Source organism: Canis lupus, chromosome 16, assembly GCF_048164855.1.
Source record: "Canis lupus baileyi chromosome 16, mCanLup2.hap1, whole genome shotgun sequence".
Classification (NCBI taxonomy): Eukaryota; Metazoa; Chordata; class Mammalia; order Carnivora; family Canidae; genus Canis; species Canis lupus.
In genome coordinates, this window is record NC_132853.1 from 1,342,242 (window position 1) to 1,365,530 (window position 23,289).

The 23,289-nt window shown below is 39.5% G+C and overlaps 1 protein-coding gene across 12 annotated transcripts in view; it reads left to right on the top strand.

Annotated features, from left to right (window-relative positions):
• RABGAP1 (RAB GTPase activating protein 1) overlaps positions 1-23,289 on the top strand; it is a 168,426-nt gene that overhangs the window by 126,624 nt on the left and 18,513 nt on the right. For all 12 annotated transcript variants that reach the window (XR_012008249.1, XR_012008250.1, XR_012008251.1 and 9 more), the window contains 6 exons: positions 1,166-1,279; positions 4,841-4,915; positions 8,201-8,326; positions 8,952-9,095; positions 11,073-11,114; positions 11,349-11,477. Coding sequence is in view for 9 of the 12 variants with exons in the window: in XM_072777808.1 (XP_072633909.1) it covers positions 1,166-1,279; positions 4,841-4,915; positions 8,201-8,326; positions 8,952-9,095; positions 11,073-11,114; positions 11,349-11,477 (630 nt within the window). In the remaining 3 variants the exon portion in view is untranslated. The remainder of the gene's footprint in view (positions 1-1,165; positions 1,280-4,840; positions 4,916-8,200; positions 8,327-8,951; positions 9,096-11,072; positions 11,115-11,348; positions 11,478-23,289) is intronic.

Here is a 23,289-nt window from a genome sequence, read left to right on the forward strand (position 1 = left end):
AGGGAGTTTAGGGGCTCATAGTGTACAAACTTGTAACTAGTAGTAAAGAAACTATAGAGATGTGATGCACAGTATAATGAGTATATTATGTAATATAATAAATATGGCTACAATAGCAGTTCTGTTACAGTATATAAATGTATCAGTAACACTGTATGCCTTAAATTTATACAACATTATGTGTCAAGTTTATTCAATAAAAATTCAGAAATTTAAAGTTAGTTCACATCCCACAATTGTAAAATACTTATGGCCCTGGGAACATGATTACCCAAAAGACTGGAGAAATTACTGAACAACGGAAGAATATCACTTTGATTTTTTTCATCTTGAAACAGGAGTATTGGGCTCTTAGATGGTGTGCTGAATATGATGTAGTCTCACCAAAGACCATCAAGTCCATTGTTTTATGAAGACAATGCATTGTTAAAATAGAAGGTCATGTTTCTGTGCTCCAGTTCTTTAGCATGTGATCAAATGAAATTTAACAAGGGGAATTTATTACAAATACCTGGTTGCTTGCTTTGTTGTATAAAGGATTGCTGTGGTGTTACTGATATTTGTTTAGTTTTCTCCATTAGCAAAAGGAAGGGATATTTTCCTGTAGCCTATTTGAATCCCTTGACATTTGGTGGTCTAGTTTCATATTGAGTAGATTGCTGAGTGCATTTTTATGCCATTTGTGCTTAGGATAAACTCCAATTAAGGGACTTCTCTTTTCCTTTTGAGAACCTGGCACATGGGCATCATGCCAAAGGATCATTTAAAGCAGCAATTTTTATACCTGATTTTTGCTAATGGGAGCACTTTACCTCCTTTTGAGATTAGTTTGAATATTTTCCTATGGGAAATCCATTTTGATTACCACATTTTCCCTCTTGCAATAGAAAGGTCACCAGCTGCACTTCTTGCAACAGAGATGGAATATACATGAGGTATATAGAGTAAGCAGGTTCCTTTTCTTCCATGTTTTTTTCCCTTAATATTTGATTTTGCTTTTGCTCGAACAGTTGGCCCCTGAAGATGAAATAACTCTTGGCATGCACATGTGTATGTATGTCCCTGCAGCATTTTTAAAGCCTGTAAATGAGAAGACCTTGCTGTATAAACTTACACAGATACGTACATGATTAATTACTAAATCCTTTTCCTAATGTTTCCACAGGAGTCTCCCCAGGACAGTGCTATCACTCGGGATATTAACCGGACATTCCCAGCTCATGACTACTTTAAGGACACAGGAGGAGATGGACAAGATTCCTTATATAAAATATGCAAGGTATTTCACATCAAAAAAAATTTGTTTTGAATGGTTATTCTGGTGCTTTTGAAATTACACAAAAGGTAACTACAAAGTGTAATTTGTATTTGATAATTAAGAAAGCAAAAAAGGAGGCACCTGGGTGGTTCAGGCCGTTGAACGTCTGAGCATTGGGCTCCCTGCTCAGCACAGAGTCTGCATCTCTCTTTCCTTTTGACTTTACTCCCTGCTCATGCTGTCTCTCTCCCTCTCTTTTAATAAATAAAAAAATCTTTAAAAAGCTAAAAGTGAAAAAGGAGAGAGTAGACTCTGTAAAATTGTGATTGTACCTTTAATTTTATGCTCATAATAAACAGGAAATCAACTAGACATAAAATGGTAAGGTTTCTTTTACTTTTTTAATCAGGACTTTCAGATGACAGTCCCCTGGCTCTACATTTACTATTTTTTTTAGGGAGTGGGGGCAGAGAGAAAGACTCTTCAGGAGACTTCACGCCCAGCACAGAGGCCAACTGAACTGTGAAGTTCTCAAGGGCAGAAGTCACTTCTATATGTTAATATATGTGGTGCTTAGCATATAGTAGGTGCTCATTAAATGTTGATGAATTAATGAAATGCCTTTTAGTCCCCATATTTCATTACAACTGCCATGAATTTTTTTTTAAAGATTTATTTATTTATTTATGAATGACAGACAGAGAGAGAAAGAGGCAGAGACACAGGCAGAGGGAGAAGCAGGCTCCATGCCGGGAGCCCGACGTGGGACCCGATCTCGGGACCCCAGGATCGCACCCTGGGCCAAAGGCAGGCGGTAAACTGCTGAGCCACCCAGAGATCCCCCATGAATTTTATACCTAAACATGTCCAAGTGTGTCATGTACTTTCACATCTGTATGTATTCCTTCAAGTTTTTCCACGAGCCTGAAAAATAAGCTACCCTCCATTTTCTACCTATAGAAATTCAATACATTTCATTCTGATACATAATTAAGTCCTGTGCTGAGTAATTTACATGAATGAGCTGAGAATAATACATCATGTCTATGATATAAATACTATGATTATTCTCATCTTACAAATAAGTAAAGTAATGAGCCTAAGATCCAGACCTAGACATTAGCATTTGTGGAATTTCAGCCCAGCTCTAACTCTGAAGCTTCTATTCTTTCTTGAACAATCAACTGTTAATTGATAACTTCACAAACATTGTCAGACTGCTTTCCACAGAGCTCTATTGACAGATGCCTTATTGTATTAAATAGATAATTTCTAAAGCCCTCTGCATATCTTGTCTTTGAAAAAGTATATGTGTTTTCTGTGTATAGCCCTCTTATTAGATAAGCTTCAATGAAATGGGGGATTTAAATGAGATTATGTTAAATTCTACCCTCATTTATGAAAACAGGATTATTTTACATATTTATATATTTATATTTTTAAAAGCTGTAGTTTCACCAAAAGCTAATGACAGACCTCTTTGCATATATTAACTTAATTGTGATCTAATAAGCATTAGCATCACATTTTGCTAAATGATCTTTATTGTGAACACACTTATTCTGAATTGTTTTCTCCTGGGATGAAGAAGCATGGCACAAAAAATAAGTGGAAAATAAAGGGAATTTCATCAGAAATAAACTTGTCAGACAGGGAATAGCATAGCATCTTGAATATGTAGAATTTCCCTTTCCACCGCAGCTTACATGAGAACTGGAAATAGTACTCATAAAAACAAGACTCTGGAAAACAACTAAAGTACCAAAAAAAGTAAACCACAAGGAATGTTAGATGTCAATATTCTGTTAAAGATGATGTTGAGAAGAGATGGGTAATAATCCTCTGCCTCCAAGAAAAATACAAAATAAGAATCCAAAGGAACCCTACAAATGGTTTCAGAGTAATCCCTCTTATCAGAAAAGTTATTACTGGCATTGTAGAAAGAATTGTGTTTTGGTGTCTTTGCCAAGAGATTTTTTCCCAGAAAGAAAAATGAATAATGTTAACAGTGTTTAGTGAGAGCCTGCTGTAGGACTGTCTAGGTTGAAGGTTTGAGGTCGTGGCTAGGTCGGATAGGGCATCATCCTGGCCCCTAAGAAGCTCACAGTGCAGTAGAGAAGATGGACATTTAAAATATCAGAAAGGGAGACAGAACATAAAGACTCCTAACTCTGGGAAATGAACTAGGGGTGGTGGAAGGGGAGGAGGGTGGGGGGTGGGGGTGAATGGGTGACGGGCACTGAGAGGGGCACTTGACGGGATGAGCACTGGGTGTTATTCTGTATGTTGGTAAATTGAACACCAATAAAAAATAATTGTATTAAAAATATATATATATATATCATCTACCAAAAGGCCTTCCCAGACCACCTCATATAAAGCGTCATTCTGTTTATTCATCTAATAGCACACATTATCAACAATTATTTACTTTATTGTATCTTTCCTTTCTTAAAATTGCAAACTTTATGAGAGTATTTTGCCAAATTAATTCTCTGATGTACCCACAACACCTGGCACAATGTCTATATATGGCAGGTAGAGTAACAAATATTTGCTAAATAAATTAATTGTCAAAGTTGAAAAAAAATGCAACATGGTGCATGCTGTAAATACTATCCTTGTGTAGCAAGTACCATCAGTACAGAGAAGAGAGAGAATCCTGGGGGAATGAAGTGTTTAGATAGAGCTTGAAGGAAAAGGGGAAAACATGAGCCAAGACAGTTACAGCAACCTTTTTTTTTTTTTTTAAGATTTTATTTATTTATTCATAGAGACACACGGGGTGGGGGTGGGGGGGAGAGAGAGAGGCAGAGGGAGAAGCAGGCCCCATGCAGGGAGCCCGATGTGGGACTCGATCCTGGGTCTCCAGGATCACACCCCAGGCTGCAGGCGGCACTAAACCGCTGCGCCACTGGGGCTGCCCAGCAACCGTTTTTTAATGCCAAAGTGGTTCTCGCTTACTTTTTTTACTCTTGGGCTACAGGAAGTAGCATGGTGGCAGTTCTGTTTATTAAAGAAAAAATTGAAAAGAGGCGCCTGGGTGGCTCAGTTGGTTAAGTGTCTGCTTAGGTCATGATCCCGGTGTCTTGAGATCAGTCTCCCTCCTCAATGGGAAAGTCTACTTTTCCATTTCCAACTCCCCCTCCCCCACCCTGCTCATGCTCTCTCTCTCTCTTTCTCTCTAATTCTCTCTCAAATAAAATCTTAAAAATTTATTTTAAAGGGCAGCCCGCCCGGGTGGCTCAGCGGTTTAGCGCCACCTTCTGGAGGGCCTGATCCTGGAGACCTGGGATCAAGTCCCACATCAGCCTTCCTGCATGGAGCCTGCTTCTCCCTCTGCCTGTGTCTCTGCCTCTCTCTCTCTCTCTGTCTCTCATGAATAAATAAATAAAATCTTTAAAAAAAATTCTTTCAAAAAAGGAAAAATTGCAGAGAGATATTTGTATCATTCATTGAACATCAAAATACCATAGTGGAGTTGAATATCTTCCAGGTTCCTATGTTCAAGGTCCTATAGGACAACTATGGCCCATGAGTAAACTATATTCATTTATACCTCCTGTGTTTTTCTTTTTCCAGGCATATTCTGTGTATGATGAAGAGATTGGCTATTGCCAGGGCCAGTCATTTCTTGCTGCTGTTCTGCTTCTCCATGTGAGTATTAGGTGTCTGTTACAACTTTCACATGACCTGCCTCAGTTTATACTAGCCTTAGTCTTGAGCATGATTTTATATTGGATTTGACCAGACTCTAGTGCATGAGTTTCGACTCCTCTATCTGGAAACCTTTTCCTTAATTTAATATCATCATGGAAGAGAAACATAGTTAGAATAAATGACAATGTTAAACACTAGTACAAGAGTAGACCTCATTATTATTGCTAAAATGATTGGATAGTCTTGGTTGAACCCTTAGGAACATTTTATAAAGTAGCCACCATCATTAGTATTTTCTTGGGGATCTGTGTATTAGAGGTGGGAAGGAAGAGAAGTTGGCTTTGTTTACAAGTGCCATTCTATTCATTTATTTATTCAGCAAAGACCTTTACCATCCAGCTTATTGATACTCTTTCAAATCCACAGCAGAACTGAGAAATCGTTAAAGTGGAATACCCATAAACTCTTCCTCTGTTTTACCAATTAATACTGTACCATACTCTTTGCTCTGTCTGCATCTCTCACTTTTCCTCTTATTTTTACACATTTTATTTTTTACTGAAAAAACAGTTTTTGAAATTAGTTTTGGAAAATCAGTAGCAAACATCAGAACACTTCATTCCTAAATACTTGAGCATGTATCTCCTAAGGATATAACCATAATACAGCAATCATATCCAAGAAATTCCACACCAATTCAGTAATGCCTTATACAGAATCCACATTTGATTTTCCCCAATTGTTTACTCAGTAAAGTCCTTTGTAGCCTTTTTTTTTTCCTAACCAAGCTCAGTGAAGATTCAAGCAATGTATTTGGTGTCATTTCTCTTTATTTTTTTTTTTCTATCTAAACTCCCCCAGCCTTTGCCTTTGTTGTGCTTTACACCATTGAGAGTTTTGAAAAATTCAAGCAAATTGTCTTATAAAATATTCCACATTCTTGATTTGTCTGATCATTTCCTCAGGATTAAAATTAAAATGTTTGGCAAAAACACCACACAGGTGATGTTAGCAGAGAGTTTGTGGGCACCTCCATCTTTAGCACAGTAGGTTCTTTGTGGATATAGAGCTAGCAGAGCTGACTAGCTGTAGGCAGAAAGTCACACAAGTATGTCATTATTATCTCAGTGGCGACATGAAGACATAGTAAAAAGTTTGATGCAAGATTATAGCAAAGGAACTTTATTTATATCACAGGCTTCTCTGGGGAGGTAGCCTTTAAGGTGAATACTGAAGAATGAGAAGGGATATCCATTCTCTTTTGTACATCTGTATCATTTAACTTTTTTAAGCTAACATTATTATGAAAATCAGAAAACTGTTTTAAAAGCCAGAGTGGGGAGTACAGCACTCCCAGCAAAGGTAATAGTACAACCTATAGAAGCCTATGGAATGGGGAAAATTTGGCCTATGGAAGAAGCTGGAAGCAGGGCTGTGTGACTGGAGCATTGTCTGTGGATGGGGGGTGGGTGGAGGTGGGGGGTGGGAAGGGAGCTGGAGAGGCTGCTCAAGGAGTTTAGATTTTGTTTCTCTAAGTACCGGGAACCTTTTGAAGAGTTGTAAGCCATTTTGTTATCAGTTGTAATACAAGTAAAACCAAAACCACTTTGTATCTTCTTACTGTGAGAACCTAGCTTATTGATATTAGTATGCCTGTAAAAATATTATATGATATTAATTAAAAGGTCATGGTTTTTTCCTCAGCTTTATTGAGGTATAATTAACAAAAATTGTGTGTGCGCATATAGATGGTGTATGATTTGATGAATTGATCTGCTGTATGTTGTGAAATGATTACCACAGTCAAGCTAATAGCCATCAAGAGGTCAAGTTTTAAAATTATGTTGTTTTAGTAAGACTTTATATCTCAGAGGCTCTCAGGCTTGTGTGGTTTGTCTTTGTTCTCAACTTCAGTCCAAGAACATTTGTCCCCATTTAGGTATCACAACTCCTTTTAAAATAGGTTTCCCAAACAAATCTAGTGTCTTGGGTTTGAACTCTGTTGCTCCTTGTGTTAAGATAAATGCTTGTTTCAAACGAAAAGCATATATGCTACCTGATATCAGAAATGTCAGGGGTGCCTGGGTGGCTCAGTTGGTTAAGCTCAGGCTATGATCCAGGGTCCTGGGATCAAGCCCTACATCAGGCTCCCTGCTCAGTGGGGACTCTGCTTCTCCTTCCCCCCGCTCATGCATCTCTCTCTCTCTCTTTCTCTCTCTCTCTCAATCTCAAGCTCTACCTCAAATAAAGTCTTAAGAAAAAAAAAAAAAAAGAAAAAAGAAAAAAAGAAATGCCACTCTGGGGCAGACCCAAATGTCCCTAGCATATGGAAGAAATTATGAAACTGCCTTCTGTGGTAGAGACCTCTGAAATCTGGTCCTTTGCTCCAGTGCCCTTACCTGCCCAAAATAATTAGCTGTGCTTATCTCATTTATTACTTAATCTGATTTATTCTTTATTCTCAGTGATTTCTGTGCTCAGCCCACCTCCATCCCCTTGTTCCACAGAAGCCCGCCCACCTTCTTGACATTTTGAAGGCTTGCTACAGTCACACCAAGCCTTAAATAACATTTCCAGTACTTTTTTTCTATTTTGAAAATTAGACATTTTGCCAAGGTCTCAGGGATATATTTTTCCACAAAGCTATGAAAGATCTAGGTATTATTATAAATGGGTAACATCTGTAAATAGAAGTAAAGTGGGATATTTTAAGTATCACCATAAATATTACATAGTACTCTGAACTATAAACCTTAGAATATTTAAGGTTCTGCTGTAACTGGCTGTGTTTGTAACAACGAGGAAGAAAAACATTTTTACTAGAAAAAGTAGCAGCTAAGGGGGTAAAATTATTTAATAAAGATGTCAGGATTTGAGAAAGATGAAACCTATACTCATATATCAGTCTGTTGCTACTCAGCTCAGATCTGGTCCTGCAAAGCCTATTCTTGGTTCCCTCAGGCGTACTCAGGCTTTCTTGTTCTTGTATCCCCACTGATTTTTCTACCTAATTTGTATGGTAAATATGAATTCTGCCTAACTCATAATTATTGTATACTGGCTGTATGGGAAACTTCTTGAGGATAGGAACAGTATCTGACACAGAATAGATATCATTAATGTCTCTCGGTTCAGTCAATGAATGTCATAAAACACAACTACCTCAATTACTACATATTGCTAAATTTCCTATTTAGATAGGAGTAGAAGGATGAATTTAACATACTGAGAAAACTTCTGTATATATTTTGTAATGCCCGCCTCATTCTCTATCTGTTACAGATGCCCGAAGAACAGGCATTCAGTGTTCTGGTCAAGATCATGTTTGACTATGGTCTCAGGGAACTTTTCAAGCAAAACTTTGAAGATTTACATTGCAAATTTTACCAGTTGGAGCGCCTCATGCAGGTAAAAAGAGAAACCAGCCTTGCACTTGCCACTAAGAGTGCAACTCTAGGAAGAACCAGGTTGATGAACCTGGTGCCAAGGAGCAGTGGTGATTGCCTTAGCCATCCAGGGTTAAGGACTGGTTTGATGTTTTTCATTTCTCACTCTGTGGTGACGATTCCAAGATTAATAAGGTGTGAACCCAGTGGGTGTGAGCTAGTTTTTCAATCTCATAAACGCCCAAAAGATCAGATGACTTTGTAGGGGCCTTTAACCCAGCAAACTAAGTCAAGAAATGTCTGCCAAGGCTCTAAAGCTGACTGGTTTGGAATACCATAATAAAAGTGAAACAAACAAAAAAAGTGAAACAAACTTTCCCAAACATTTCATAATTTGGAAAGAAAAACTATCATTCCAAACATTTGTCACCATCGGGGGGATTCCTCTTTAGAGGTAATTTGTGGACTGGAAAAGGGAGCCAAATGTCAGTTTGATACTTGATAATAAGTATTCTTAGTACATTAGAGGTTTTTAGGAAAACACAAATATGTGACTTTTTTGGCCTATTCCTGGCAGATTTATGAGCCTCCCAAGTGGGAGTTGAACAGCATGTATGTGCCCTAAACTAATTAGCTTGCTATTTCAGGAATACATCCCTGACCTGTACAACCACTTCCTGGATATAAGCCTTGAAGCACACATGTATGCCTCCCAGTGGTTTCTTACACTTTTCACTGCAAAATTTCCTCTCTACATGGTGTTCCATATCATTGACCTGCTTTTATGTGAGGTATGTATCAGAGGCCACAGGACTTTGGCTTTTATTTGCAGTATCCTCCTGTGTCACCTCCATTAAAATAGAATTTATTCTTAGTTAATTTGATTTTTGTGCTCAAAAATCCAGATTTAAGTAACTCTTCTTGGGCTAAAGCTAAGGCTAATGATCACATTTTGTTGAAGGTGCTCTCTGCTAACAAACAAAAAACCCACTATTACACGTTTATATTACTATTAATCTAGATTTGGCTGCATTTATTGGAGAAACCCAAAATAACATTGACTAAGTAACGTAGAGGTTAATATCTCTCTCATATGAAAGAAGCCAGAAGGTTGGCAGTAACCTGCCTTCCCCTAGAGGGTCGGGAACAGGGGAGAGTGTGTCTCTTCTTTAAAGGAGACTTCCTGGAGGTTCCACCCAAATTTTCATTTATCTTTTATTGGCCAGAACTTAGGCACCTGACCACATCTAGCCACAAAGGAGAGATTATTTTATTTTATTTTTTTAAAGATTTTATTTATTTATTCATGAGAAACAGAGAGAGAGAGAGAGGGAGAGGGAAGAGACAGGCAGAGGGAGAAGCAGGTTCCATGTAGGGAGCCCCCTATGTGGGACTCAGTCCTAGGACTCCAGGATCATGCCCTGAGCCCAAGGCAGGCGCTAAACCACTGAGCTACCCAGGTGTCCCAAGGAGAGTTTTTTTTTTAAAGCTGAGTAAGAATTGGGAAAAATCGGAGGGTATGTTACTATAACAAAAAAAGATATTAGAGTACATAACAGTCTTTGCCACGGCACAGTTTTGGGGTATATGTGTTTAAGAAAAAAAATAATTTCAAAAATAATAAATGTTTATTGTAGAAACTGGAAAACACGAGCAAAAAGATTTTAAAATACTTCTAATCTCACTCTAGAGAGTAACTCAGCATTTTAATATATATTCTTTCAGCCTTTTTTTGTGTTTATGTACATACATTATTTTTGTACAGAATAGCTTTCTTCATATGGAGTATTATGTAATAATGTATATTGAGGTTTTGTAAATATATATTTTAAAATAGAATTCTGCTATTATGTTATTTGATAACCTCTTTTCGTTTCATACGCTTGAACACTTATAGACACACATCTGTACTATCCTTCTTTTTGTTTAATTATGCTGTTTCCAAAATCCATTAAAGCATTTGTACCTTCTACCCAGCTTGAAACATTGTAAGAAACACTGTTACCAAATACATGTTACGAAATACACTATTACTCTTCCCTGCTGTCAGGTATCTCATTCTTGCAATATACCATAGTTTATGTAACCAATTCCTAGTCTCCAACCTGTAAATTTTATAGTTTCTCAGTATTATAAACATTTTTTTTAAGTAGTTACTATGGGCCTAGTGGCATGCTAAGTGATTTAAATGAACTTGTCAACTAATGAGCTCAGAAAACTCGTGGGAGAGTATTAGTTCTAGAAACCAAGGTCCAAGAACTTAATTTAGTAGGTCTTTGTGCCTCCCCTTTGTGCCTCCCCTTTCCTTTGCCCGCAGCACCTCCGGAAGGGTTAGCTGGAGAAAGTGGATTGGAGGGAGCCCTGATCAAGTTCTTTCTGGGATAGAGGGCTCTTAGACTGCTGTATGTGGAGTGGATGTAGCGCATGATGAGGGGAAAGGCCATCTGCAATTATTTTCTGAAAGATCACAATGTTATGGTTCTGAAGCTTGGGTTGGGAAGCATAGAATACTTTGGAAAAGTGTTCTTTCTTGTTAAATGTGAGAATAGCTAAAAAAGTTCAGAGGAATGGGACATTGGGTCTATTTTAAGTTGTTTTTCAGTAGCAGGCCTGTATTAATTATTATTTTCCTAAGATGTTTTCAAGATATTCCATTTCTTTACTTAGTTATTTTTTATACTTTCTTAAAAATTGTGGGGCATTTTGGGGACAGCTGACTAGTCCATATCTAAACACTGAAAATATTCTTTTTGTGTTTTCTCTTTTAGGGAATAAGTGTTATATTTAATGTCGCCCTTGGATTATTAAAGGTACACATTTATTTGTAAATCGAGTGACAGCCCCTGTCCAGCACTCAGAGTATCTTAGTCTTGATCTCATACTAAGCAGCCACCACTTGGTAGCCCTGGCCCTGGTAATGGCTCAGGCAGTGGCTAAGCAGTACCTCCTGCGTATTGTAAAGGTGCTGGTGTTATAAAATGCTTCTTGTGGATCTTCATGGTAAAGAACTCTTTCTATACATGGTTGTGTTTTCTTTTTTCAAGACTTCTAAGGATGACTTGCTGTTGACAGACTTTGAAGGTGCCTTGAAATTCTTCAGGGTTCAGCTTCCTAAGAGATACCGCTCAGAAGAAAATGCGAAAAAATTAATGGAATTAGCTTGCAGCATGAAGGTAGAATGATATTTGCATTAATTTAGATTCTTTTGTTTAGTTCATGTCTCACCATTCCTGATCAAACTATGAACATTTATAATACATTTTAATAATGATGATGATGATTTTTGTATCATATAATTTATTTTCCCACTATTTTCTTACATATTATATATCCTGTGCATTAGATCTCATTGCCTCCCCCAGCCTTTGGACTCTGGGGAAGGGATTCTGCTCATTTCAAAGACCCAGCAAAACACAAAGAAGCTTCTAGAGTCATATAGCAAAGTAGTGGCAGGACTCTGGTTTTATGATCTGTGTTGTCTTTTAACTTTCAATATTTGTGGTCATGGTCAGAAATTCCCTAACATGAAACTAATAACTAATGAAGGAAACTCATTTTTATCACTTTCAGTGGCATTTATGGTGTGTTTAATTATATAAGGTCAAAAAATGTAACATCTCCTTGTATTCATGTTGTAAGATGAGCAGGAAAAACTTCATTATCTACCAGCCAGAACACAGACTTGAAAGATCTGAATTCAAAATTACTTTACCTATTTAAGGTACAGTTTCCTCACATGTAAAATAATAGTGGACTTCTGGTTCTGGTTAGATGTCATACTTAGCTAACTCAGGCTGCCCTCTTGAAACACTTGGAGGTAGGAAATGCCTGTATGAACTTGAAATAAAAAAGAGAGGGGATCTCTCTTTTTGGGTGGCTCAACAGTTTAGTGCCTGCCTTTGGCCCAGGGCATGATGCTTGAGTTCCTGGATCACGTTCCACATCGGGCTCCCTGCATGGAGCCTTCTTCTCCCTCTGCCTGTGTCTCTGCCTCTCCCTCTCTCTTTTTGTCTCTCTCATGAATAAATAAATAAAATCTTAAATAAATAAATAAGTAAATAAATAAATAAATAAGTAAGTAAGTAAGAGAAATCCCAGGTACCTGAATCACAGTAGTTCAGCTAGTGTGCGGGAAGTGGTAAAGCAGCATCCCAGGGGAATATGGAACCCTTGGTGTAGGTACTCATGAACACATAGAATCTAATTTTGGGCCTTTGGGAGGCAGTGAAACCCAGAATCACTACATAAAGTTAGGACCTTGGAATACTGCCCTCTTTGTGGAAGGCGGGAAGTACTAAAACCACCTACCTATTAAACCTGAGAAACAATAAAATTTCCTAATACAAATTGAATCAAGGATTTGAAAAAGAAATAGAGCCTCTAGTTAGTGAAATAATTATTAAAGTTCAACTTAAAACGTTACATACCTCACAAGCACTGTAAATAACATTTAATGATATTTTCCCATGTGCCAGGTACTGTGGTTAAGTACTTTCATGTGTGAGGATTAACTACACTGTGTACAGTGTTTACCATGATGCCTGGTAATTAGTAAGGGTTCAAGAAATGATGGCTCTTATTCTGGTCATTCCCTCTCTGGTTTTTCAAGCAGATATCAAATGAACACTTGTCAGAAACATTTCACAGATGGTGGGTTTGTGCAGAGAGCAAAGAACAGGTGAGCTCGGAGGTTCTCTTGAGTCACCACCTCAGTCTAGTTCATAGAACAGGAAGCCTCTTAGTTGCTGATGATTTCTTCCCTTCCAAAACCTTTCTCAGTGTCCCATCTTAAGTTCCTGGAACCTGGTTGCTCAGGCCAAAACCTTTGCTTACTATTGATGCCTTTTCTCTTTCACACCGTATCTTGGTCCTCCATCCCAGCCCTGTTTTCACAGTATACCCTGAATCTGATTGCTTTTGCCCCTTCTCACTAACTCAGTAATGTAACCATCACTGTCACTTGTCTTCTGGAATGTTGCAGTAGACTCCTTACTTCCTGTTTCCATAGTGGTTTTTTTTTTTTTTCTTTGCTTTGCTTTTCTTTGTTTTTCTTTGATTTATTCACTTGGGAGAGAGAGCAGGGGAAAGACAGAGAGAAAAGGAGATAAGCAGACTCCAAGGACATTGAGTTTGATCCCTGATGTCATGACCTAAGCTGAAACCAGGAGTCGGATGCTCAACGGACTGAGCCACCCAGACACCCCAGTGGGCTTTTTTGATCCCATCTCTCTCACTTAAAACTGATGGCTTCTTAGAATAAAACTCAAAGAGTTTTTACCCTGACCTGCAAGGTGCTATACTATGTGACCTTAGACCATGTCTCTGATTTCACCTCCTCCTACTTTTCCCAACTTCCACTTCAGACAACTTGGCCTGTTTTCAAACTTGCTGAGCATGTTCACTCTGCAGGCCTCTGCACTGGTCTCTCCACCCATCATGTTCTTCTCATGTCCATGTGGCATCACCATCAACTCATTGAATGTTAAGCTCAGATATCATGCCATCAGAGAGACCTTTTCTGATTATTTTGTCTAACAGCTCCCTCAGTGCTTTACACCTTGATCTCTACCCTGTTTTATTTTCCTCATATCACTTATTGCTATTTAATATTATTTTAAATGCTTATTATTGTATGCATGCCCTCTCCCCAACTAATCCTGCAGCAGAGGGGACTCAATCTCATTTACTGCTAGATCCCCAGCATAAGAACAGGATTCAACATATAAAAAATAGTTGAATGAGTGAATAAATGAATATGCTGCTGAGTTTCTACCAAGTGTTCTCTCACGAAGAAGAGTTAGAGAGTTAACATGGCTTTGGGCAAGGCTTAAAATATCTTCCAGCCAATGGTTTTACCTTTTGGGTTTTCAGTAGCTTGAAACACTTTAATAATATATGGATCCTTTATTTCCATAGTTCAGATCGGAGGTGTCCAATGTCCTTTTTTTTTTTTTTTTTGCCTGTGCCTTCAAGGAGTTAAGGTAGACAAGACTACGTAGCACACATATTTTGTGCTTAGATACATAATTCATACTGGCCCTGGAGAACTCTGCATGGCTGGGGTACACTTTGGATGATTCCCCCTACTTGCACATGGTTTTGCATGAGAAAGATAGTAATTTTTCTTAAAATTGATTCACAGTGTGGAAAGCCTATGTATTGACCAGGACATGAGAATGGAATTGTTCTGCTAAAAGGTGAAATATAGTGTAGTTAGTGATGGTTACTTGCACTCTGGTAGGTGTATTAATTCCAAAAACTATTAAGAGAAATATAGGCAATGAGCCAATTATTGGTAGAGAACCTCAGTCACAGTGATAATTTACCAGCTCAAAAATAAGGAAAATCATCATTAGGCTCAATCATGAGCCCAGTGTTACGTGGACCGTAGGAGGTGGGAGTGTATTACTCCATCAGCAGGAAAGTACAGTCATCTCTGGGTTTGGAGCTCCCTCTAGACATGGAAAAGGGGATTCCTTCTTTGTGAATGGTTTGGAAACTAGCTTTTTAACTTCCTGGTGTAGAATTTAGAAAGGAAACATTGGATTTGTAACTCTTTGAAATCCCATTCCATTATTTTTTAATTTCTTAAAAATTGTGGCATGGTTTTCTCAGTTATACTTCCTGACTAGGGTGGGAATTAGGAATACTTGGCCTCAAATGCCAGTTGAGGAAATAGTTACTTACTTTTATGGTTGTGTTTTAACAGTTTTGATGTTGTAATTTCCAGTATTTGTATAGTTTTTATGGATATCTCATTTCTTCCCCACAGTACCCTGTGAGGTATGCAGGGCAAGTCAAGTGTGGCAGCTGAGGCTTATTGAATTCAAGTGGCTTCCCCAACTGGATCTAGCTGGGTAGTGGCTGGAGCTCTAGTGGAATTCAGGCCTTTGACTCCATATTCCCAAGGCTTTTCATGCCATTGCATGGCCTCTTCTCATTGCAGAATTGCATCAGGAATTAAGTTTGGTGTAGCAATATTTGAAACGGCCACCAGATGGGTGTGTTGCTCAGAAAGGTCTGTTTTTCTCTTTGCCTGAGTGTCTTCTTTTTCTCTATAAATCTTTTCGGTGTCAGTCTTTACTTGCCTCTGTCTTCATTTCTCTATTCTCAGCCCTTTTATTTATCCCCTTCTCGCTCTTGTTCCTTACTTTATTATGGAACTGAAATATTTTATTTATTTTTGAAAGAGTCTTAGATCCTCTGCTTTTCTTTTTTTTTTTTTTTTAAGATTTCATTTATTGGGTAGCCTGGGTGGCTCAGCAGTTTAGCACTGCCTTCCCCGTGATCCTGGAGTCTCAGGATGGAGTCCCATGTTGGGCTCCCTGCATGGAGCCTACTTATCCCTCTGCCTGTGTCTCTGCCTCTCTTTCTCTCTCTGTGTGTGTCTCTCATGAATACATAAATAAAATCTTTAAAAATATATATATATTTCATTTATTTTTTCATGAGAGACACAGAGAGAGGCAGAGACATAGGCAGAGGGAAAAGCAGGCTCTGTGCAGAGACCCCGGTGCGGGACTTGATCCCTGGACCCCAGGATCACACCCCAAGCCAAAGGCAAATGCTTAACCGCTGAGCCACCCAGGCATCTCAGATCCTCTGCTCTTAAACTCAAACTTAACAACGTATATCAGAACTCATTGAGTTGCTCCCCCTTTATGGGTCACTGTCTTGAAATAGAAAGATTGTTTCCACTTCCGATAGAAGATCTAAAAGGAATTTCACTTTTTTGAAGATTGTATCTCTACACCCAACGTGAGCCTCAAACCCACAACCCCACAATCAAAAGTCCCATGCTCCACCAACTGAGCCAGCTAGGCGCCCCAGGAATTTCACTTTAGATAGATTGTTCCAGGGGATCATGAATGGTCCTAGGAGCTCCACAACCCTTTCATACTCCTAACTGGGCCATGCATCATGTTTAGAGGGAGAAAATGGGAAAAAATTCATAGGTCTTAAATTTTTTGATTCAAGAAATAAGAGAGCAGCTGGTTTTTTATGTCTACACAGAGATGTTTGAGAATAAGTCACATACATGGGACACCTGGGTGGCTCAGTGGTTGAGCATATCTGCCTTCAGCTCAGGGCATGATCCTGGAGTTCCCAGATCAAGTTCCGCATCCAGTTCCCCTCAGGGAGCCTTCTGCCTTCTGCCTATGTCACTGCCTCTCTCTGTGTCTCCCATGAATAAATAAAATCTTAAAAAAAAGAAAGTCCTATATGTAAGGTTAGTTCAGAAGAAGTAGGAGCCATAATAGAGACGGCCAGTGGGTTTCTTAGATTAAACCTGAATGAAAATTTGACCCTTTCACTCTGGAATCCTACCTAAAGTGAAATGGATCTTCTGAACTACTGATTGCTTCACTGGAATTTATTTCAAACTTAAAATGAATGTGCAAGACTTCAGACTACCTGTAGAAAAAGATATTACAGAAACCAAATGGCAGTGTCTCCAAATTAATGTAATACTAACCATTTACTATTTGGAGAGACAGAAAACTCTGGCATTTGGGAATACTTTGCCCTTGGGGAATATTCTTATTCAACAGCTAAAAGCAATATTAGTTGAAGCTTCATTCTCTGCTCAGATCATTTGTTACATTAGTGTGTGTTAGGATTTTAGGCTCTGTGATTGCAGTGGCTTCATCAGTGTTGTTTCATAAGGTGTTCACAGTATCTTGCATAATGTCTGCAACATAGTGACTTAATCCTTACGGTGATAAGGTGAGGTCATTTTACAGATGCTGAAGCTTAGAGAATTGAAGAAGACTCCCAAAAGGTATAAAGTTAGTAAGTGATGGAGCCAGGGTTGGATCCCAGGAATTTCAGACTCTAAAGTCAATACTTACCATCAGTGTGCCATTCTGTAAATGAGGGATTAAATGGATGGGCCAGGGACCACTTGTATTTTTGGTGATGTTCATCTTGTAATGGTGGGTAAGCTCAGTCTCTGCCAGTTTAGCTTACTTGTAGCTAAGTTTAGTCCTTAAGACTAGACCAGGCTATAGTTTTACTTCTGTGCTTGTTTTCTACCTTTTAGATTGAATTTCATGAGGAAACTTCTAAGTGAGAGTTCTTTTACTCTCTTTTACAAAATTTAGAGTTTTAAATTTTGCTGCTTGTCACAAGGGTAGCAGTGCCCTCTACCTTCTTATTTTATTTTAATAAGCTGGTCTCTTTTGGTTCTTATCTGTGTTTGGGTTCTCTGCTACTAATTTGCTGAGTGCAAAAATACTCGGATAGTAGAACTGGAATGCCTAATTCTATTTAGTGATCTTTGAGGGAGTTTGAGCCTGAACTATTTGAAAAAATTAAATAAAGGGGCTCAGAAACTAAATAGAATGTTGATTTGTTTCAAGTGGTTACAAGTACAGGCCTTGGAGTCTCATGGGCCTTGGCTCTCATCCTGGCTCTGCTGTATGATCCAAGATAGCTTAACATGGCAGGGTTGTAGAGAGAAAAGTCAGATGATGCTTTTAAAGTAGCTGATGCAAATGTGAGGGCAATCTGGCTGCAACATCTGTCACCCCATTGATCCCCAGGGTTGATTCGGCTGATCTGGCTGGTTAGGTGGGTGTCCTCTTCCTCCCTCACCACTCCGTGTGCGTCCCTCCCGAAGCTGCGCGCTCAGTCAAAGAGGACAATCATCCCCGATAGAGGAGGACCATTCTTTGGTCAAGGGTATACAAGTAGCTGCGCTCCCCTGCTAGAACCTCCAGACAGGCTCTCAAGGTCCATTTGTAGGAGAACGTAGGGTAGTCAAGCTTCTAAGACTCCAGACACATCCAAATGAGGCACTGCACGTGGTAGTCTGCCTTTCTTAAATAAATAAATAAATAAATAAATAAATAAATAAATAAATAAATAAATAAAAATATATGTGTGTGTGTGTATATGTGTGTATATATATATACATATATACATAAAGTAGCTGATGACCACCATCATCATCACCCATGCTCATTTGGCCTGCCCTATTATGACCTCCTCTACCCAGACATCTACTTTCCTTAAGTCTGTTCATAGGAATAAACGTTTGTAGGTTTTCTTATGTGCCAAGTACTGCACTCAGTTTTGAACATGCTACCGAGGTGGATGAGAAACAAGAATCACCCCAGATTTGTGTTTTTGTGCTGCTGTTGCCACCGAACAGACCAGGTTCTTGGCTTTAGACATGTCACTTTTCCTATCTCAGTCTTTTTTTTTTTTCCTATCTCAGTCTTTTTTTTTTTTTTTTTCCTATCTCAGTCTTGATTCCCCATCAGTAAAATGAGCATCTCAGACAGTTGTTTTGGGAACTAAATAAAATAGAAGGTGTCCGAGATACCTTGTTATCTTAAAAGTCCTATGTAAATCTCAGTTTTTTAAGTCAATAACTAAAGGAAAAATGGGCTTGTGTCAGATTTCTTTATTTAGCAGTGAGGACTTTGGGGTCAAGATCTCTTCAACCTTGGGGCAGCCCCGGTGGCACAGCTGTTTAGCACTGCCTGCCTGCAGCCCAGGGAGTGATCCTGGAGACTCTGGATGGAGTCCCATGTCGGGCTCCCTGCATGGAGCCTGCTTCTCCCTCTGCCTGTGTCTCTGCCTCTCTCTCTCTCTCTCTCTCTCTGTGTGTGTGTGTGTGTCTCTATGAATAAATAGATAAAATCTTAAAAAAAAAAAAATCTCTTCAACCTCTTCATACCCACCCAGTCACCTATGCAACATACTTCACCCCTCCCATGGAGAGCTGCTAATAACATTCAACATCCCACTTTCCCTGGGCTTCCTATGACTCCAGCCCAGTGGGATTCCAATCCTTGCAGCAGTTTCTTAAGCCAAACTTGGAAATCAGCTCCCATTTCCTAGCCACAGCCTATTTCCCGCTCTTCTGTGTTAAATGAACTTGTTTAAATGTCTCACTGCTTGCCCCATGTTTTCAGAGGGTAACTCTGTCTCTGATTCAGGACAAAAATATAGATAGTAATAATAACACATAATAGCCACCCCCTTTATTAAAAAGACCTCATGTTCTGGGCACTCTTCTGAGCTCTTGATATGTTTTATATCATGCGATCCTCTTAACGGTAGTCTTCATAAGAACTGTTGAAATTTTCTCAGATGAGGAACTTAAGGCTAAGGTGAGGCAGCTCACCTTCGGTGATGGAGTGAGTCAGTGGCAGAACAAGGTCTCAAGCCTGGGTCTGTCCACTTAGAAAACCCAAGCTCTCCATTGCAGACTGTCCCACTTCCCTCCTACCCAGATTAGTGGCCACTCTCACTTTCTCTACCAGATCAGGTACCAGCTCTCCTGGGGCTGACGGCACATGTTTTAAAAGAGAGCATTATCCAATTTCTGTAACAGGTAAATGATGAGTGACCCAAGAAAGAGGTATTTGGTATTAAATATATACTTCTACCAAAATATCGAACTGGCGTGGTCCAAGTCTCTACCTTCTCTCTGATTCAGGGTTTCTTAACTTGGGACTGTGGGTGGCCTTGGAGAGCTCATGAGTCCTCCAAAATGGTAGGCAGAATGCTTTATTGCTGGTGTAGGGTTGGGGCAGAGTTGGCTTCTGTGCCCTTTTGTTTTTTTTTTAAGATTTTATTTATGTATGTATATATGCATGTATGTATATATGTATATATGTATGTATTTATATATGAATGACAGACTGAGTGCACGAGCTGGGCGGGGAGGGCGGGAAGCAGAGGCAGAGGAAGAAACAGACTCCCCACTGAAGCAGGAAGCCTGATGCAGGGCTCAATCCCAGGACCTGAGCCAAAGGCGGACATTTAACTGAGCCACCCAGGTGCCCTGGCTTCTATGCTCTTTTGTATGGACAGTGTTGTTTATGGGAACCATGGCTTTCATGGGGACTTTCAAAGTAGTACTGTCTCTTAACAGTGTTAAACAATGTACTGATTACAGTGGGACATAAAATTCAGTTTACCTAAGTTACATGGTCTTATCCCAGGAAATTATATTAGAGTTTTCTCCCCAATCCTGAAGCATAATAAAAGAGAACAAATTTCAAAATTAAGCTTCTTTGAGGGCAAAAATACCTGTGTTTGTGAAGCTATGGCTTTCACAGCCTTCTGATTGGAGTCCACTATTAGTGGGTATGATTCAGAGCTCTGAGGCTGATTTCAAAGCTTCCTTGCTTCTTGAATTCAGTTAAAATGTTATTGGTATAAGTAAAAGATAAAATGAACCTTAGACTTTTGAGAATGGGGATATGTCTATTCATTGAGTATTTTCATGCTTGCTATCTACAAGACATTAGGAATTTTATAGTATATAAGACTCCCTACCTTTGTGGAACTTGCATATTGTGTTCTATATACATCTTTATCACTAATACTTCTCAAGGAACACTGCATATGGCAGTGCTCAACTGTTGGATAAATAAATGTTCTGCTGCATCCTTATTAGGTTAAAAGGAAGGCCATTGGCTTTGATTTGTTCAGCATCTAATTATTGAGACCCAGTTATGTCCCAGGCATTGAGCTAGGTCCTGGAGATACGGAGTAAGCAAAACAGATGTGGCCTGTATCCCAGTGGGAAGACAGACAATCAAGTAAGCACATAAATAAATAATTGTAAACCTGGACAGGTGCCATGAAGGAATTGACTTGATGTTATGAGAATAGATAACAAAGACCTGGCCCAATAGGGGGAAGAAGGTGCCAGGGAAGGGTGCACAAAAGTGCCATTAGAGCTCAGATCTGAAAGTGAATAGGAGTGAACCAAGTGTGAGGTTGTCCAGGCAGGGCACCAGGCTCACACTTTATGTTCACTGTGATGCCATTTTTGTTCAGAAGAAAGGTTGATGCAAAGAAAAGGGGGTCTTTTCTCATTAATTTAGCAGGCTTTATGGGCACTCTCTTTGTGTGTGGGCAGGGGCCGACGATGAGTGAGAGAGTTCTGACCCAGGGAAGGCACTGTTAATGGGACAAACTGAGAGGTGCTGGTGTCTCCGGGGTGTGACCTTATAAGGAGGTAGGAATTGAGGCTTTTGCGGCTGGTACCTGTTGATTCCCCATGTGGGTATAAGGCATCTGCCTTTTCATGGGGTCCATGCCTCAGAGGCAGCCTGAGCTAGTTGGCTCTGGTTTACAGCCGCTCGTGCTCCAAAAGTCAGGATCAGCTGTTGAACCCATTATAAGCAATGTTGGTTTTATTTATCTTTTGTTTGTGGTGGCGTTGGGGTGGGGAGAAGGTGGTGAAGAAATGGGGAGACTAGCAACAAGTGAGGATGAGAAATGAGAAAACGAGCCAGAGCTGGTGGAGTCAGAACTCTGGACCAGTGAGGAAGATAGTGGAGCTTTGTTTGTGTCCAGTCCTAATGGGTGACCCTTGAGGACTCAGAAGCACAGGTGGGGACCACCATCTAGAGAAATGAGCAAGAAGAGCTCTTGGAGAAGTCCAGAGTAATTATAAGAATTATTTTTAAACAGCATTTATTTATTTCCTTGAGAGAGGGAGAGAGAATATGAGTGGGGGAGGGACAGAGGAAGAGGAAGAGGGAGAAGCAGACTCCTCACTGAGCAGGAAACCTGATGCAGGACTCAATCCCAGGACTCCATGATCACAACCTGAACCAAAGGCAGACGCTTTAACCAACTGAGCTATCCAGGTGCCCCTATTTTGTTTACTTACTTATAAAAATAAATCATGCTCAAGGCAGAAAACTTGGAAAAGATGGGAAAATGCATAAAGAAATGCCTGTATCCTATCATGAAAATGTCAGAACCAAATGAGATAGCATGTGTTAAAGGGTCTGGCATCTCACAGGTACTCAGTACAGTAATGCTGTTACAGTGCTGAGGCAGAGTCAACTTTACCTCAGAGAATAAAGCAGGGATAAGGCTAATTACAAAATAATTTCTTCTACATTTCTTTATCCCTAATGAAATATAGAAGAAATTATTTTGTAAGTAGCCTTTTATAATGCATGTTTATGGGGAAAAAATGTTAGCTCTTCATAACCCTAGTATAAGATTGAGAAGTTGAAGAATCCAAAAGATTTGTGAGAATGTTTTGTAGGATTTGGTGTAAACACTTCTTTTTTAAAAAATGCAGTGATTAGGGGGTCCTCCTAACTGCTGTAATCTCTTGTCAGTCTCCCAGACGGAGCACAGAGAACCCTGGGAGGGAGTGTTTGCTGCCCACAGTTCTCATTTATCGTCTGTTCTTCTACTATTGATCTGTTAGAATTGTTTATAAATTTACCGATCACACCAGTGTTTTATTTAGGTGCTTTCTTTGTGACTCACTTATGTATGCAAACATTTACCTCAGCATTGGCCTTAAACCACAGAAGATCTGGCTTTCAAGATGACACTCTCCAGCCTGTGGCCTCACCCCAAGTGTTTAACGGGCATCTTTCTAAAGACAGCGGCCAGGCCTAGTGTTGTGTTCCTGGCTGCCTGCCCACAGCAGCAGCCAGACTCCAGGAATAAGCTGTGATTGAGGCAGACCCATAAATATCTGACAAGGGCAATGACCAGAGAGTCCATGGGAGGAAATAGGCAGCTCGAGTAAGATGGAAAGGGAATCATGGAACAGAAGACTGGAGATGATGCACACTTGGGGCTCTCCCATCCCCTTACGAGGTCTCTGTTTCTTTGCCTAGAAAATAAGGAAGTTAGACTAGCCCAGCTCTGAGATTCCTAATTACCTGGAACTGGGAGCTGAAAGTCAGATTTGTGAGCCAACAGTTCTGTGCTGATTATATTAAAGCCTTGGAAAGGAATGAATGTTAGCTTCATAATCAATCATTGTGTTGCACATACTGATTTTTAGCACTTCTCTATTTCTTATATTTCAAAGTATTTTTTTTAAGATTTTATTTATTTATTCATGAGAGACACAGAGAGAGGCGGAGACATAGGCAGAGGAAGAAGCAGGCTCCCTGTGGGGAGCCTGATGCTTGACTGAATTGCCCAGAACCCTGGGGTCATGACCTGAGCAAATGCAGATGTTCAACTACTGAGCCA